The sequence below is a fragment of the Cololabis saira genome, chromosome 20, assembly GCF_033807715.1.
Source record: "Cololabis saira isolate AMF1-May2022 chromosome 20, fColSai1.1, whole genome shotgun sequence".
NCBI classification, from domain to species: Eukaryota; Metazoa; Chordata; class Actinopteri; order Beloniformes; family Belonidae; genus Cololabis; species Cololabis saira.
In genome coordinates this window covers 10,770,802-10,789,478 of record NC_084606.1, presented here as the reverse complement: position 1 = coordinate 10,789,478, position 18,677 = coordinate 10,770,802, and the positions used below count along the sequence as shown (strand labels likewise).

The 18,677-nt window shown below is 39.9% G+C and overlaps 1 protein-coding gene across 1 annotated transcript; it reads right to left on the bottom strand.

The window, feature by feature from the left end:
- Window positions 1–5,789: 5,789 nt before the first annotated feature.
- Window positions 5,790–17,724, bottom strand: snapc2 (small nuclear RNA activating complex, polypeptide 2). Its single transcript, XM_061710489.1, has 6 exons — window positions 17,465–17,724; window positions 13,617–13,790; window positions 12,998–13,121; window positions 10,613–11,149; window positions 8,270–8,358; window positions 5,790–6,281 (listed from the first exon to the last, which is right to left on the bottom strand). The coding sequence occupies exons 1-6, from the start codon at window positions 17,678–17,680 to the stop codon at window positions 5,973–5,975; spliced, it is 1,449 nt and encodes a 482-aa protein (XP_061566473.1). The 5' UTR covers window positions 17,681–17,724; the 3' UTR covers window positions 5,790–5,972.
- Between the last annotated feature and the right edge of the window lie 953 nt (window positions 17,725–18,677).

Sequence of the window (18,677 nt, the reverse complement as noted above, 5' to 3'; positions counted from 1 at the left end):
ATGTCATTCCTGCAGTATTTCTGCAGGTGTTTTGGTCAGTGCTATTATTTGTAATATATTATATTATTTGTAATCAGCACAAATTATCTGTCCCCATATGATAAAATCCACCATCCCCCCTGATATTTTTTTCAACTCAAGTACTGTGTATATGTCATAAGTATAACATTAAGTATAATAATATTATTATATAATATTAATATTACAATATTCATATATAATAATATTATATAATGTCATCTTGTTTGGGCCAGGATAAACGGGAAATAGCGGAGCGGTGCTGCTACTGTTGCTGTGACACGTCACGTCCTCCCAACGGCAGGAAGTGACGTTTGCGCTCTTAATAGTACGTCAGAATGAATGCATACTACTGATATTTAAGTTAACTTTTTAGTACATACTTTTTAGTATGGTATTTTGGAAGCACCGCAGGTTAAAACCACTTGGTTAGAACAACCAGGTTAGAACTACCGCGTTAGTCTGGTCCAGTCCACATGACAACATGGGGTTTTGGGGCTCTGGTACATAAACAGTCCAGGTTTCAGATCAGGGCCACATTCATTTTCTTACATGGGTGATTTGGCAATTTTGACAAAGAAAACGTTGTTTAAGAAGTCAACAAGATGGCGACATTACAACCGTTTACCCAGAGAAATCACGCCTGCAAGGCTCCACCCGGAGCTGCTACCTTCAACAGTCTTCTGTAGCTCTCCACCTTTCCACTCGCTCAGTCTCAATTCAGTTTAATCAATAGAGGGATGCATGTGCATGACGTCACAGATGCGACTTCACAGCGAGTGGCAGAAAGACTGAGTGTCAGAAAGACGGAGTGGCAGCGTAAACTTTCAGTTTGAGCAACTGGAAAACCTCTAAAATGGGAAAGAGCTGTTGTACCATCGACTGTACTCATAGATTTAGTAAGAAATCAGAGTTATCGTTTTACAGACTGCCGAAAAATAAGCTTAAGAGAGACAAATGGATCGCTGCAATTCGCAGAAACAACTGGATTCCAGGCACCGAAACGTGGATTTGCGGTTCCCATTTTGTATCAGGTAATGTCGGATTTTTGGGTAGCTAACGTTAAACGGTCAAATCATAAAGTTAATTTTAATTTCACTAACAAATCCTGCCTTGAAGTAGGACCAAGCATCAAGACTTTTGTATGCCTTCAAGCTTTGCTTCGTGTATTTCCCTGGCGTAGAAATTAAGTACATATAAATATCAAGAAACTGGATTCGTTGCCAAATATTAATGTCCACGGACCACTGGTTCTTGGGGTAACTGTACGGGTCACTGTCAAGTCCAACTGACTTTAATTTAAGCCCATAATCGGCTGTTATCCCGTCTTCTCCACTAGTTGCAGCCCTTTTTGCTGATGTTTTGCCACTCAGTGCAAGTAAGGGGGCTGGTCTAGTGGGAAAGTGATGTCAATGCAGACCTTCTATTCAGTTTGGCTCTTACATCAACGCTACTGTGATTGACATAAGGTGGGCGTGTTCCATCCGGGTTTCATCCCGCCCCATTGAAACACAATTAAGCAAATTACAAAGACAAAGAGGCTTCAAAAGCACTGCTCAGAAACCTGTTGGGTAGTTGTCCAGTTCTGACATCTGTATCTTGATGAATACATCAAAGCCACTTCAGACTGATATCCTACCGAATCCAATCCGTGTGTGGACCAGACAGTAATTATGGGCAGGAGACGGTGAGACTGGACAGAGTTTGGTGGGACTGATGAGGGACCAGGACCAGGACCGGGAGCAGTTTGAATCAGGGCTTGGACCACACTGACGTTCTCGTTGGAGCATTTGAGGGAGTTTCCCAGTTTGCAGTGACTTCAGGCTTTAAATCAAACTTCCTCCAGATCCAAGACAACATGCAGGAGGTTTGAGAAACACACACACAGAAGTGGAGACGCCTCCACAAGTGTCAATCAATGAGGCAGTGGAGAGTTGGAGGCAGTGAAGCGTGAAATGATGTGGGCAGAAGACTGAGGAGGGTGAGGAAGACTGGGGGGACGAGGGGGGGGTCACAGAGCTGCCCACGCAGGCGTGCAGTGATTCATGATGTCACGTGATCAAGCTGGTGACTCATCCAGCATCATGCAGCCACTGCAGAGACTCACATCCCCACCCACAAGTTTATGCAGCATTTTAGAGGTTCTGATTTGTTTTTAAAAGAACTCTGGGAGCCAAAATAATAATAATAGTTAATAATAATAACCAGTACTCGAGTTGTAAAAAAAAAAAAATCAGGGGGGATGGTGGATTTTATCATATGGGGACAGATAATTTGTGCTGATTACAAATAATATAATATATTACAAATAATAGCAGTGACCACAACACCTGCAGAAATACTGCACGAACAACATAGCAGCAGTTAAATGCAGCCTTCTGTAAGCTTTAAATATCCACTGGGCTTACATCAAATACATCAAAACACGACAATAAAAAACAGTTTTCTGAACTTATCAATATGACTCTGTCCTTCACAGGATAAGTAAAATGGATCACTGCAAAAACTCAAAATCTTGAATATTTGTCTTATTTATAGTTAAAATGTCTCATTTAATAAAAAAAATTACACCTAAAACAAGACTCATCACTGGAAAAAACAACAATTTTCACCTGTTTCAAGTAGATTTTCACTTGAAATAAGTAGAAAAATCTGCCAGTGGAACAAGATTTTTTTGCTTGTAATAAGAAGATAAATCTTGTCCCACTGGCAGATTCTTCTACTTATTTCAAGTGAAAATTTACTTGAAACAGGTGAAAATTGTCAAATAAGTTATTTTTCTGGTATGTTGTTTCTGGTGATGACTCTAAATGTTGAAATAGCAGTAAAACCACATTCATTGATTAAATGACATAAGGGATGGAAAGGGGGGATGGCAGTTTTACAGGGGGGATGATTTGGACTGTTTTTATTTCAGGGGGGATGCCATCACCCCTCATCCCCCCTCAACTCCAGTACTGATAATAACTAATAATAATGGCCAATACTAAGTATCCCTGTGATTCAGCAGCTTGAAGATCCACCTTAAAGGGGACCTATTACGGTAATGTAAACAGGCCTTGAATGTCTTAAAAACAAGCTTTTCATAGTTTTTTCTAAATAAATTAGAAATTCAGCCTCTGAGGAATGTCTTTATCTTCCCACTCTCTAACCTCATTCTCTATGCGGGATTCTGAGTGGGAGGGGAGACACTGACTGCGTTTACATGCAGTCAATAACCCTTTTAAAACCCGAATATTCGGTCATGTAAACGCCAAACGGAATATCCCCATCAAACGGAACATGAATTTGTTTTCTGCACATGCTCTGTTCACAAGGAATCCTGGTCTTTTGAGTCCAGGAAGTTCTTATAAACACGGAGAAACACAAGACCACGCCTCACTTTTGGAGTGAGGAGGAGACTAATCACTTCATAAATGTAATGAAGGATATGAACATTTTGGCATTTGTAGACGGTAGAAAGTACCGGGATAGCCAGATTTAAAAGAAGGTGAGCGAAAAGTTGTGCGAAGCAGCATTTGTTTTGAATTTGGATACAGGAAGAAGAAGCGGAAATGACGGGATTTGCGTCATGACCTTCTCCGCGCGTCGCTGGTTTGATCCAGATATCCCAAATGATTAATTACCATGTAAACGGAATATTCCTTATGTTTCAGTAACCGTAATATTAGCAATAACCCGAATTTTGACTGCATGTAAACGTAGTCTATGATAATGAGGCTCTGTGCCGATTGGCTGCCTGAATGACGTGTAGCAGGGGAGGGAACAAAGCATTGCTCTGGGCAGAAGAGCAGCGGCTGCGTACACTATTAAACCGTGTCCTAACTGCATGCAATGCGAGCGTCAGCGACAAAATCAATTCCATTGCTTTATTTTCTATTGGACTGTCCTAACTGGCCGCGAACGCCGTTTTGAGCTGAACATTTGTCGGACGCCCAGCTTCTATTTTCTTCCTGCTGCTCGCGTTGAAAGCCGGTTGAAAGCGCTGTAGGAAACAGTCACGGATGAGGAACGGCTGATCCAGTTAGTTGAAATGAGAAGTTTTCTCTATGATTCCTCCTCATTTCACCACAAAAACCTCAATAAAGTGGCAGCTGCTGGAGGGAGATGGACAGAGAGCGTCCGATGTCACGCAGTGTGACGTGATAGTCGGACGCTCAAATGCAGTTACACGGTTTTATAGTTGTGTCTGTGGTTTGCATTTTGGTAACATACAACGGGAGCAGAATCCGAACGGCTCGTAGAAGCCACATCACACTGGACGGCTCATCCGTGCGGCTGTACGGTCCATGTACTTCGCGGCCAATCCGTTTTTTGTTTTGAAATGACCAAATAAAAATAGAGATATAATCCAAAATAATCCGTTTCCCATCTTTTGTTTTGATAATAAAAAACGGAAAACGGATCGTTATCCATTATCCGTTATCATTGATGTGTTTGAAAATCAAAATTGGGAAAACTCTTTTCTCTATTTCCTATTCGTTTCCAACGGGGGGGGGGGCAGTATGTTAGAGTTCAGTACATGTTATTGATTGGACGCTGCAGCTGAACGGACTGTCACAACATCACTGCAGTTTCATGACGGAGTAAAGAAAGATTAGATTAAACTCATGTTTCACTCCCATGTTTCATATTTGATTTATTTTCTGTTTCAACATTAAAAAAATCTAAAACTGTTAATTTTCAATCTGATCAACAAAAGAACCAGAAACAACTTTCTTCATTTATTACTGCGCATGCGCAATCCCCCCATTTGTCCAATCCTTATTTTCAGTATCCTTGGAAACGAATAGGAAATAGAGAAAAGAGTTTTCCACTCGCTGTTTTAATTCCCAATTTCGATTTTCAAACACATCAATGAAATCGGATAACGGATAACGATCCGTTTTCCGTTTTTTATTATCAAAACAAAAGATGGGGAACGGATCCGGATTATTTCTCCATTTTTATTTTGTAATTTCAAAACAAAAAACGGATGGCTGCGAAGTACACGTTCCCCGTACAGACACTGCAGAATTTGGTTGCTTTCCTCCTCTGAGTTGGCAGGCTGAGGGGAGACCACTTTATACTGTTAAAGCAAGAAAAAACTTGTTTTTTATAATAGGTCCCCTTTAAGTAGTCTTTCAGTTCCAGCTCTGGACTATGACCAGGTTCAGGTCTGGGTCTGGATCTGGATCTGCGGGTCAATGACCACCGGAGACCGGAGCCAGACCAGCGGTGTCTCTACAGATCACCGGGGACCAGATTTTGACCTGCGGTTACCTTTGGATCCACTGATGTCCAGGTTAAAACGTCCAACTTTACAGCAGAAATGTCCTATCCTTCACATTTGATTAAAAAAAAAAAAAAAAAAAAAAAAAAAAAATATATATATATATATATATACCGTATATATATATAATTTTTTTAAAAAATAAATATAAATATATATATTAATAAATATATATGATATATTAAAAATGCATACATATATGCCTTAGGTTTTTACCAACATGGTATTAACCATTAATATATATGAAGACAAAAAAAAAAAGAAAAGAAAAACATATATACAGTCTGGTTAAAAGCAGTTTTGGTCTCCATGGTTACGTCTCACATCCATGACGACCGTTCGGGCAGATTTCTATGAACTTCATCTGGGAGATTCTGCAAAGCCACATATTCATGTAGAATTAGGTGCGTGGAGCGCGGTGGCGACACTTGAGACCAGCATCAGTCACCCGCAGCTCGTTTCATTCAACCAAGAAAAGCCCGACTCGTCAAAGCTTCAACTTTTATTGTTGTGTGAAATAAAAAAAAGCAGCAGCTGCAAACAGCAACATGTTTGCTAAAACAAGACAACTGTCCAACACTTGTGGAGCCGAGCGGCTCTGGAGGGGGAACAGCACCTCCGAATCTTCCAGCAGCGACGGGTCCGGAACCAGGCAGAGGAACCGGGCAGAGGAGCCGGACCGTCACAGCACGTCAGCTTCAGCCAGTCCCAACCCAGGTTTGCGTCTCAGCAACTTCAGAGGAACCATGAAGGGGTTGAGGGGGGGGCAGGGAGGGCAGGCCTCCGACACGCTGCCCTCTGCAGGCCGACCCAGGCAGCTGCTCCTCCCGGACGCCTGGTTCTGAGGCTGCTCCTTCACCCGCTGCCTGTCCGTCGGCCCGACACCCGGAGCTCCGTGTTCTCCTCCTCCAGAACTCAGCCGGTTCCTCACCTTCGCCGACATCTCCGCGGCCGTCCTGGAGTCGGCGGGGGCCGAGAGGAACCGATGCATCTGAAACAGGGAGAGGAGCCGCCCGTTAGTCCAGCACGGAGAGGAGCCGCCCGTGGTCAATCTCAGCCGCCCCCATGCAGGCTATGCTCGCCGAAGCCAGAACCGCTGGATCGGACCTTCAAGGCGCTTTTCCACTAGTACCTACTCAGCCCGACTCGACTCGGTTTGGTTCTTTCCCACTAGGGGTCTAAACGTGCCGACTAGATACTTTTCTGTAACTACTCTGCCGAGGTTTTTTTTTAATTTTTTATGAAACTTTATTTCAATTCCAGAAAATACAATAACATTAAAATAAATGGCAGGCATCATTCAATAATATAAAAAACAAACATACATAGGGATCATCTTAGTCCAAAAAATATAAAATTGTTCTCTTCACAAAAAAGCTACAATAAAGTGCAAGTAGTTTGTGACATTAACAATTACACTAAATAATAAAAGACAATACAATACCTTCAGATATCCATAAACATTTCTTTTATGAGGTTGACAGTGGTATTACATTTTTTGTTATTAACCAATTGTTTTGTCTCAAAATATATTTAAAGGGAACTAAGGATGGACAGGATTTGGAGAATTTTGCCTTATGAATGTGAAACTTAGCAACAAGAATCATTAAGTTGACCAGTTGTTGAATTTTGTAATTTTGGTTTTCGTAATATAGTAAGATATCTTTAGCTTCTAATTTAATTACATTATTAGTTTGTATGTCAAAAAATTCTTCAATTTTTTTCCAGAAACTTAAAGTATGTTCACATTCATAAAACAAATGTATGATGGTCTCTTCGTCATGTTTACAAAATACACATCCGCTATCAATGTCTACAAATTTGGATATAAGTTGGTTGGTTGGGGTAAATATGATGTAAAATTTTATATTGGACTTCTTTTACTTTGTTTGTGATTGCAAATTTATAGGGAAGGAGCCACGCTGTTTTCCATTGAATGTCCGAAAAATGGGAGTTCCAAACAAATTTCCCTCTTGGGGTTATTTTCCTTTTACTGTAGAAGTAGTTTCTTATGTGTTTATTAGTGCACTTATTATTTCTAATATCTATACCGTCAACAAGAAGGGAGAGATCCTTCTCTTGTATTCTGCCGAGGTTCTAAGCGGCTGAGTCGGCTGCATCTAACGTCATCACACTACAGGCCACCGATTGGTCGGGGGGTTGGCCAATCAGATGCCTGAGTCAGGATGTGATATAATTTCAAGAGCGACTCGCGGCTTCTTGTTCATTTTTTTCAAAGAACTTTTTTTTTTTTTTAAATGAATTTGGATTATATTTAAAATCTTTAAAACTAATAACTGAAACAAAAGCACAAAAAATATGTTAAGTGTAAAAAGTAAAGTAAAAAGTGTTAAGACATTTTCCCACTGATTTAGAAGACTGATATCCTTACTTACCCCTTGTATGTTGTATTATTTTACTTAAATGTCATGTATTTAATTTATTTATTATTGTTTGTACCTTATTTTCATATTATATTACTGTATTATTGTCATGGGACATTCAATCTCTATACACTTTATTCTCATGTTTACATACACTGTCCAATCTACTGTTCCCTTTATCAACCTCATTTCGATTACAAATGTATTTGTATGGAATGTATATTTGTCATGTTTGTTTCATAATGAACCTTTGACACGAATAAAGTAAGTAAAAAAATAAAAATAAAATAGAACAATGGCAGCACAGAAATCTGTTCCGTGATCAAATTCCGAGGTGGAGACCTTCTTAAACCCGGCGGCTGAGGAAAATATCCAGAGAGAGCTAGATGGGGCCACGAGGAATGAAAAAATATACCAGGAGTTTTCTCAGTCCATGTCTGCTCAAGGCTAAACGTCACAGCAGCTTCGCTCCAACCTCCCTACTTCTGATCTGGGTGTTGAAAACAAACGAGGGCAAGGAGAGTCAGGCTGAGTAGGTACTAGTGTAAAAGCGCCACTAGTGGAAGCAGGTTCCCGGAACACACAATGGCCGTACCTGGATCAGGTGTTTGCGCAGGCTCTTGCAGTCCAGCAGAGCCAGCTCCTCCGGCAGAGACATCAGCAGGTCCAACACGATGGCGCTCTCTGGAAGACAACAAAAACACGGCTGAACCAAGAGACGTGTGAAGAGTCAAGCTCACCCCTGAGGCGTCCCGCCTGGGACGTTTGGACTAGAAACGTCTGTTGTCAGTTAGGGACCCTCCTCTACATCCAACCCTGTCAGACACCAAGAGTCAGATGGTTGTTAAAATGACAGATTTCTTCTTCTTTGTTCAGCGACCACAAGGGGTGTAACAATATATCGTGCCACGAAATTTCGCGATACAAAAACGTCACAATACGTGTCGTGGAGGTGACAAACTGTATCGCGATATTGCGTTATTAATATTAATCTATTGTGTTGACTAGTAACGCGCATCTGACCGCGACTCGACCCGCGGACCAAAATCCTACTCCGCTCAGAAGAAACTAGTACCGTTTTGCGGTCCCGATCACGGGACTCTTGCAGGGTTTTAAGCTCTGAACTTTTACTTATGTAAGGCTGGTGTAGAGTTAAGCCTTACCTTATTAAATTAAACCTTTTTGGGGTCGTGGGTAGGATAAACACGGGGAAACTTCTGCTGAGTTCCAGTGTACTTCAATGTCCCTCAACAGTGTAGGATTTTAGAGCATCAACACAGCAGCTAGTGCCGTACTGTGGCGTATCACTCCGCCCAATCTAAAACAGACTAATCACTACAGATAAACTGACTAGTGTCATTATAGTCCCTGATTTACATCAGAATATAAAGAATAGATTTATAAAATAATGAACCCTGAATTACCAAAATAACCTTCTTAACAAAAAATGAATCTCCTCTTACACTTATAAGGTGAGCATGAATCAATATTTTTTTATGATGTAAAATTGTATGTATTTATTTACTTTTATTTATTTAATTTTAGTTGTTAAATTTCTGGAAAAGTCAAATCATACATGAGAGAAACTATTCAATTTGTGGCAAAATATTATTACTTGTATGAAACTGAAGATGCATAATGCAAACCTGACATTTACTTTTAGTTCAGTTTGTGGAAAATGGTTGGCCTGGCTTTCTCTTTAAAACTTAAACAGTTATAAATCATTACAAACTGGAACAATAGGGCAAACGCACAGTATTGTTTTGTATTTTGTGTCTTTCAAATAAAAAACATTTTTTCCAGTTATATGTTCCTCATTCAAGGTTGTTAAAAAAATACTGCTATAATATCGTATCGTATCGTTATCGTGAGATTAGTGTATCGTTACACCCCTAGCGCCAGCGTGGTCTCTTACTGCCTCCTACTGGCTAGCAGCTGCTGTTGAACTCGTTCTGATGGGAACTAACGCCATGGATCCATTTTACTGATATCCTGTCACATGATTCTGTTGTACCCCATCAGCTCTGCTGCTTTCAGTTGTATATTTGTGTCTGACTCCAACTAGTTGCAGAACTTTGATCCAAATATATGATTGTGAGGTGGATTGTAAGGCAATGACAGCTGTTATTCCTGAGATCTAGTTTGTCCAACATTTTTACTGTTAATAACCGATCCAGGAGAGTCCAGACCTGCTCAGAACCAGGTCTGAGGGGCTCACAGATGCTCAACCAGAACCAATAATAACCAGACGGAGGCTTTATAGAGGGTTTGCATTGACGTCACTTCCCCACTGGACCAGCCCCCTTACTCTCACTGAGTGGCAAAAACAGCTGCAACTAGTGGAGAAGACGGAATAACCGCCGATTATGGGCCTAAATTAAAGTCAGTTGGACTTGACAGTGACCCGTACAGTTACCCCAAGAACCAGTGGTCCATGGACATTAATATTTGGCCACGAATCCAGTTTCCTGATATTTATATGTACTTAATTTCTACGCCGGGGAAATACACGAAGCAAAGCTTGAAGGAATACAAATGTCTTGACGCTTGGTCCGACTTCAAGGCAGGATTTGTGAACTGAACTTTATGATTTGACCGTTTAACGTTAGCTACCCAAAAATCCAACATTACCTGATACAAAATGGGAACCACAAATCCACGTTTCGGTGCCTGGAATCCAGTTGTTTCTGTGAATTACAGCGATCCATTTGTCTCTCTTAAGCTTATTTTTCAGCGGTCTGTAAAACGATAACTATGATTTCTTGCTAAATCTATGAGTACAGTCGATCGCACAACAGCTCTTTCCCATTTTAGATGTTTTCCAGTTGCTCAAACTGAAAGTTTAAGCTGCCACTCAGTCTTTCTGACACTCAGTCTTTCCGTAACCCGCTGTGAAGTGGCATCTGTGACGTCATGCGCATTCCCTCTAGTAACTTACCCATGGGGGTGAGGCGGCAACCCTCCTTGGGCTTCTGGGCAGCACTCAGGAAGTTGTAGATCTTCTCAAAGTCCACGTTGAATTTGGCTCCAGATACCCTTTTGCTCTTTTGTTTGAACCCGCTGCTACCTGCAGGAGTGGTGGTGGCGGTGGAGGAGGATGTGACAGCAGACGGTAAACTGGTTGGGACGGATCTGGAAGTGCTGGGGAGCTGAGAGCTGGAGGACGGCTCAGAGACCGGGCCGGGATGCTGCTCGGTCGTCGGCCGCGTCGCTGCCGTGGAGCTGATGGCGGGTGGAGCCGCTCCTGCAGAGGGACCTGCGGTCGGGGAGGAAACCTGACCGGCCACGGTGGAAGTTGGAGAGGTGAAGGAGGGGACGGATAAAGTCCCGGCAGCGGGAGGGAGCTGGCGCTGAGGTGGACAGGTCTGCAGATTCTTCACCACAACTACCTGAGACGGTGCTGGGAGTCTCCTGGCTGGACCCTTGGTTGGAGCGGGAGTCTTGAACATCAGGAAAGGACGTCCTTGAACCTGTGCTGAAGGACATAAAGGTCTTATATGTTCAAAGATGTCGTCATCTGTGAGCCTGCTGGACAAACTGAGGTTAGGGATCACACAGCGTGGCCTTGGCCGTGCATCTACCGGACCAACGTGTCTGACAAGGGGTGTAACAATATATCGTTCCACGAAATTTCGCGATACAAAAACGTCACAATACGTGTCGTGGAGGTGACAAACTGTATCGCGATATTGGATTATTAATATTAATCTATTGTGTTGACTAGTAACGCGCATCCGACCACGCGTGCCGACGAAAATCTGACTCCGCTCAGAAGAAACCAGTACCGTTTTGCAGTCCTGATCACGGGACTCTTGCAGGGTTTTGAGCTCTGAACTTTTACTTATGTAAGTCTGGTGTAGAGTTAAGCCTTAACTTATTAAATTAAACCTTTTTAGTAGGATAAACACGGGGGCAACTTCCTCCGAGTTCCAGTGTACTTTACTGTCCCTCAACAGTGTAGGATTTTAGAACATCAACACAGCACCTAGTGCCGTACTGTGGCGTATCACTCCGCCCAATCTAAAACAGACTAATCACTACAGATAAACTGACTAGTGTCCTTTATAGTCCCTGATTTACAGAATATAAAGAATATATTTATAAAATAATGAACCCTGAATTACCAAAATAACCTTCTTAACAACTTAACTTGAGCATGAATCAATCAATGATGTAAAATTGTATGTATTTATTTACTTTTATTTATTTATTTAATTTTAGTTGTTAAATTTCTGGAAAAAAAAAAGTCAAGTCATACATGAGAGAAACTATTCAGTTTGTGGCAAAATATTTTTATTGTATGAAACTGAAGATGCATAATGCAAACCTGACATTTACTTTTAGTTCAGTTTGTGGAAAATGGTTGGCCTGGCTTTCTCTTTAAAACGTAAACAGTTATAAAGAACAATAACAATAGGGCAAACGTACAGCATTGTTTTGTATTTTGTGTCTTTCAAATAAAAGACCATTTTTTCCAGTCATATGTTCCTCATTCAAGGTTGTTAAAAAAATACTGCTATAATATCATATCGTTATCGTGACCTCAATATCGTGTATCGTACCGTATCGTGAGATTAGCGTATCGTTACACCCCTATGTCTGACGGTCCTGACCCACTAAGACATTCCCCGGAATCAATGTTACATCTAATCAACGTTTATCTTTGTTAGATCAAAGGCCGTACCCTCCTCCAAGGCTCGTTCCCTCGGACTGGGGCTGGGGATCGAATAAAATGTCAAGAATCGATTCGATTCCGATATTGATTTGGGTTGGCGTTATTAAAAAGGTTTTTTCAGCTGTTGCATGAATTATATGACTGTAGTTATGCAACATATTAATACTAGTATTATATTGAGATTCAACAACAAGTACTGGCAGCTAATGATGCTGTAAGGACCAATCACCTCCCAGAATGCTGATAGAACTGCTTTCAGAAACATGTGGGCAGAATTATCAAACAGATCCAGGGCAGCAAACAGAGACGGATGAAATCGGTTTTAGTTTTTCCCATTTTTGAGAATTTGGTTTTTAGCATTTTTTGCAAATGTAACTCCAAGAAGACAGTATATAAAGAAAAGAAATACAGACAATTTATGCAATTATAACTGAAAACTTTAATAGTTTCATACCTTTAAACATAGTTAAAGGCAAAAACATGGCACTAGTTATTCTTGTGTCCAACAAACTCCTTTTTAGGAATAATAATAATAATAATAATAATAATAATAATAATAATAATAATTTAAAAAAATATCGATCTTTAGACATACAAATCTATTTTTAGGAATTAATATGAGAATCGATTTTTTCAACACAGGCCTACCTCGGGCCGCCCGGCAGGGCGTTGCGTTGGGCTCGCTGGAGTCGTTATCCGACGCCGGCCTGCCGACCAGAGGAAGGTCACAGTTCCTCAGAGTGCAGGGCTCCGTGGACGACACCATCAGCACCTGAGGAGACAGCAGTGAAAGGGGGGAGGTCATGTGATCAACTCCACCACAAAACCAGGGCTAGTGAGGATGTTGCTATGCAGCAGCAGCCGTAACAAACTAACTAAATAACTTACATCCTTGTGTGGAACGTTAAGGGTACGTAAACTTTCTATGCAACTGCTCATATGCGTGACATTTTGACTTTTTTCTCGAAATTGTACTTCAACATTAATCTCAACATTTCGACTTTTTTCTCAACATTTCGACTTTTTTCCTCTAAAATATTTTTATTTTTCTCCTGCCTGGCCCTAATACTCCTCCGTACCGATAGGTGAAATCACTTTGTTGTTTTACTGAACTGAACCAGGTTGTCCTGTCCTCATTTGAACTTAATCTGTGCACGATATTTAAAGATTTACAGTCCAGGACTCCGCTCAGATCACACATCGCAGAGGACGGGAGACACAGTGATGTCCCTCCTCCTGACCAATCAGCAGCTGCCTGTGGTCCTACCTGGTTAAAAGGAGACGTAACGGTCTCTTCAAGCGTTCCGGCCACGACAGACGCCATGTGCATCCACTCCTCGATGGGCTTCCTGGACTTCCTCTCCTTGCAGCTCCTCGTCTGCAGCTTGAAGCCAGTATAGGAGATCACCTGGTTGACCAGCGAGTCCAGCACGGAGGTGACCTGTCGGGGGGAAAAACCCACATGTGACTACGGACGCCCTGCACCCACCGCAACCAGGCGGGACACTCTGATTATCAGATACATTAAAGGAAGCACAGTCGGGTAGTCGTGACCTCTTTGCTGGTGAACCCAACCTGAACAGCTGAGACCCAGTGGTGCCACCAGGGGTGGCCATGGCCCCCCCTACAAATTTGCTGGCCACCCCACTGGACTCAATAAAAAAAAAAAAAAAAAAACAACACTTGCCGGTCACATAGATTCTATCGTCAGTTATGCGTTTCATCCCAAATCATTTGGGCCAAATGAATATCACTAGGTGTTTCCTTAAGTATTTCTGAGCCTAATAATAATAATATATACAGTATATATATATATATATATATATATATATATATATATATATATATATATATATATATATATATATATATATATATATATATATCTTAGATAGACTCAAAAACCAAGCATACGAAGAAAAGAACACTGTCCCTACGGTGAAACATGGAGGAGGCTCAGTAATGTTTTGGGGCTGCTTTGCTGCATCTGGCACAGGGTGTCTTGAATGTGTGCAAGGTAAAATGAAATCTGAAGACTATCAGGCATTCTAGTGTCAGAAAGCTTGATGGAAGTACATATCTTGTTTACTTGAATTAATGAACTCATTAAATCCAGGGCTTGACCGTTTTCAGTGTTTTCCGCCAATAGAGGGCGCTCTCATGCAAGTGCAGCTTTCCCTGGTCAAAGTTAAGTAAGTCAAAGAGCAAATGTTTACATAGTCATAAAATAAATTATTTTGTGTCTTTGAAAAATACATGTCAAATGTTCAAAAAACCTTGTTTTTTACTTAATGAGTGTTGTTAGAGTTAATTGATTGGCTATTTATTTACAAATGTAGCCACAGATCAAGACAAAATCAATCTTGTATGGAAAAAAGCATCAAAAATCACAATAATCAAAGAATCGTGGCACCAATAATCGAATCGAATCGACAATCGTTATAATCGAAGCCCCAATAATCGGAAACAAATCGAATCGTGAGGTACCCTTGTTTGCACACCCCTAAAAAAAAATATATATATATATATATATATATATATATATATATATATATATATGGGCTGTTCGATTAATCGATTTTAAATTGTAATCGCGATTATGTAATTAGAACGATGTTAAAACGTGAAAATCGTAAAATCGATTTTTCACTTTTTTTTTTAAATTTTTTTTTTTTTTACCTTGTCTGCACACATATTAATGATTGATACTAGGGCTGTTCGATTAATCGATTTTAAATCGTAATCGCGATTATGTAATTAGAACGATGTTAAAATGTGAAAATCGTAAAATCGATTTTTCTAATTTTTTTTTTTTTTTTTTTAACCTTGTCTGCACACATATTAATGATTGATACCATATTAATGATTGATGGAAATACCTCTCAATACCTGCGACAAGTGCCCCATGGGAGAGGCTCTTTAGTGTAGGAGGGGGCGTTGTAACATGCCACCGGGCATCCCTCAAGCCAGATGCGGTAGACCGGCTCGTGTTCCTTGCAAAAAACTTGCCAATGTGAATATCAAATGTAATGACTGACATTACACACCTCTACCTCCTTCATGGGTTGCATTATTATTTAGCATGCAAAGATCCAGTTTAGTTTAATTAGAAAATGTCTTGTTTTATTTAATTGGAAATATAACTTACTGTATGTTTGCAAGTGCTGATTTGCTGATTTTCTTTTTCAGAGATAAAACTTTATATTTTATTATATTTTTTAAAACTTTTTTTCAACTTATTTTACAGAGTTTTGCACTTTATTCATTCATTTTTGGTTTAATAAGAGCAAAGTTTGCACTTAAAGCCCAATGGGGCAAATGTTCAATAAAAAAACTGCATATTTGAAATAATTTCTTTGCCTTTTGTCAATTCACAAAATAATCGTAATCGTAATCGAAAATCGGATTTTGAGAGAAAAAAATCGAGATTTTATTTTTGGGCAAAATCGAACAGCCCTAATATATATATATATATATATATATATATATATATATATATATATATATATATATATATATATATATATTAAAACACTAAATCTACTGACCATAGACCCCTTTCCGTGTTTGTAAACAAGCAAGCTGCGCGCGCATTGTTGCGGCAGAAAGACGGAGTTCATGACAGTTTACACCAGCCGATTGACGGAAAAAGATCGTGGAAATTACGTTACTAAACTAACTTTGGCGGATGGAAAGCAACTTCCTTCCCGGAGGAAGATATCACAAAGTGGCCTGATGTCCAATGGCCGGATATTCATCTGTATTTGGTTGAGAAACCTAGTGTTTACTCAGGAGAAGCTGCGACACTGTCAGCAGCTGTCACAGCTGAAGTTTGTAAATAATTATGACAGTCAACTCAATGTATTTTATACACTAGACATTTTAAGTTATTTTATTATTTCATATTTATTTAATTTATCTTATTATTTTTGTTAATTTACTGTGTCCCCTTTGTTTCTTAATGAGTTTCATTAAGCATTGCCTTTGAATGAAAGCCATGTCATGTGTACCTTTGTCTGTGCTGGCTGAATGAAGTTGATAGTTATTTAAAAAAAATTAAAAATTAAAAATTATATGAGCTTTATTGTCCATCCTGCATCTCACATTATCACCATTAATTTACAGAAACCTATTCCCACTAATATGATAAAAAGAAAAACATTAAAAGGCATATAATGCAAAATACTGTTTTTTAAAACTTAGTTCATTATTTTTAGGTAAATTCATTATTTTTATTTGAGGGTTTGTGGGGATTAATATATCTATAATATACCTGAGTTTGATATACAACACATATAGTGAATATATGTATATTTGTGCAGCATATTTACAGCTGTGGAAGTTGGATGTTTGTAGCTTTAAAAAGAGAAAATAATCAATACATTTACACAATCAGTGAGAAAAAACAAATAACTCCGGTAGTTTATTAGCAAAACTTTAATAGTCAAGTAAATCATTAATGGCTGATATTCAATTCATAGTCACAGCTCCAAATCACTGATGAGAAAATAAAAAAATGTCAAGACTTGATGTTATTATTCAGAACCCTTATTTCTTAGATTTTTTCGGAACAACACTTTTGCTAAGGTTTGTGAGACTAGCACACACAATAACAATATCATCATTATTCCTCTGGGAATTGCAAAAAATGTATGTTCCTCAGGATTTCGATTTGTACACCCGTACACACAACAGCTGGTGGGCATGTTGTTCTTCTATAACGTTACTGCAGCTCCAAAAACGCAACTTAAAAAACAAATCTTCCCTCGCTCTAGTCAAACTCATACAACTTCTGCCGCTCTTCTGCCGCAACAATGCGCGCGCATCCTGTGATGACGTAGGCTGGAAAGGGGTCTATATGAGGGAGGGAAGGGGAGAGGGGTGTGGTGTGCTGTTTTTTTTTTTAAATGTACTTATTTATTTTTTTCTTATATTATTATTATTATTATTATTATTATTTATTTTGGTTTAATTAATGTTATGAAAAGTTAAAAAAAAAAGGGGGGAAATATTGATAATTATACTGTTATTGTAAATCTTTTTTTAAATTTTTTTAATGCCCTCAATAAAGATATCTATACAAAAAAAAATCTTCCAAACTCTGCCAGCCCTCACCTCCTCGAGGGAGCGGGTCGGCACGAATCTCTTCACGGCTCCGTAGTCCAGGTCCCGCTTCCCCCCGCCGGCCCCGCTCAGCCTCTTCAGGCCGCTCAGCAGCCTCCTCCGCTCGGCTATGCCCCACTTGCCCTCCTTGTACAAGCTCCGCGGCTCCGGCTCGGCCCGCTGGCCGACCCTCGGGGTCCGGGTCCGGGTCCGGGGAGGCGGCTTCATCCTGCTCGGTAAACTCTGTTTACGGAACTGACTGTCTTCTTCTTCTCGGCCCCGCCGTGCAGCAGCAGCCTGCTGGGGAGAGTGGGACTGCCGCCCCCCTCCGGAGATTCAGTGGAACTACAACATCCAGTCAACCCAAGTCCAGCTGTCACTCCACTCGAGTACAGAGGTGTCAACATTCTTTATTCACATTCTTTACTCAGGTAGAAGTATAGATACTAGAGTTTAAAAATACTCCTGTAGAAGTTGAAGTATCAACTCAAGTTTTTTACTCAAGTAAAAGTATAAAAGTACTGGTTTCAAAACTACTTAAAGTATAAAAGTAAAAGTAATGTAAGGGGGAAAAAAGCCATTAAAGACAAAAGCCATTGAAAATGAATGCATCTTAGTATAATGCAAATATATTAAAGAACCATATATGTGTACTATTGAGCATTAACATGTGTTTCAGGGAGCAGGAGATATGATGACTAGTTGCCTATAAGTATAGTAATGGTGCAAAAAGTCAAACTTCAGAGGCATGTTATCATTTATCCTAACCTTTATTGGAATGTACATCCAAGTTTAGTTGCAGGAATCTGAGGGAACGGATGTAAGAACAAAACTGGACAAGAACATCTGAAACAACCACAACCAAATTCACTCTATCCGGATGGAGCAATTTAACTGGATAGTTTTTTTTTAAAGGCCGAAATGAAATGTTTTTAAAATGTAAGGAGTAAAAAGTACAGATAATTGCGTGAAAATGTAAGGAATAAAAGTAAAAAGTCGTCTGAAAAATAATTACAAGTGCTCGGGACCCTAATTATTTTCATCACTTTACTGAATGCTGGTCACTTACTTTCCGGTAACTAACCTTTTGACAAGCTCATAATGCAATCTGCAACAGAAATTCTGGGTGTACTGTACTCTCGTTTTACCACCAAGAATCTCCCAGCACTGTTGCCCATCAACCACGCCAAGCCATTTCAGCTCAACCAGTTCAATTCAATTCAAT

Bases quoted from the DNA above. Each gene is read 5' to 3' on its own strand.
- snapc2 (XM_061710489.1), bottom strand. From the start codon at position 17,680: ATGAAGCCGCCTCCCCGGACCCGGACCCGGACCCCGAGGGTCGGCCAG. The intron at 13,791-17,464 runs GTGAGGGCTGGC...TCCCCCCGACAG, and splicing joins CGACCCGCTCCCTCGAGGAG to GTCACCTCCGTGCTGGACTC. The intron at 11,150-12,997 runs GTAGGCCTGTGT...TATGTCCTTCAG, and splicing joins GCCCTGCCGGGCGGCCCGAG to CACAGGTTCAAGGACGTCCT.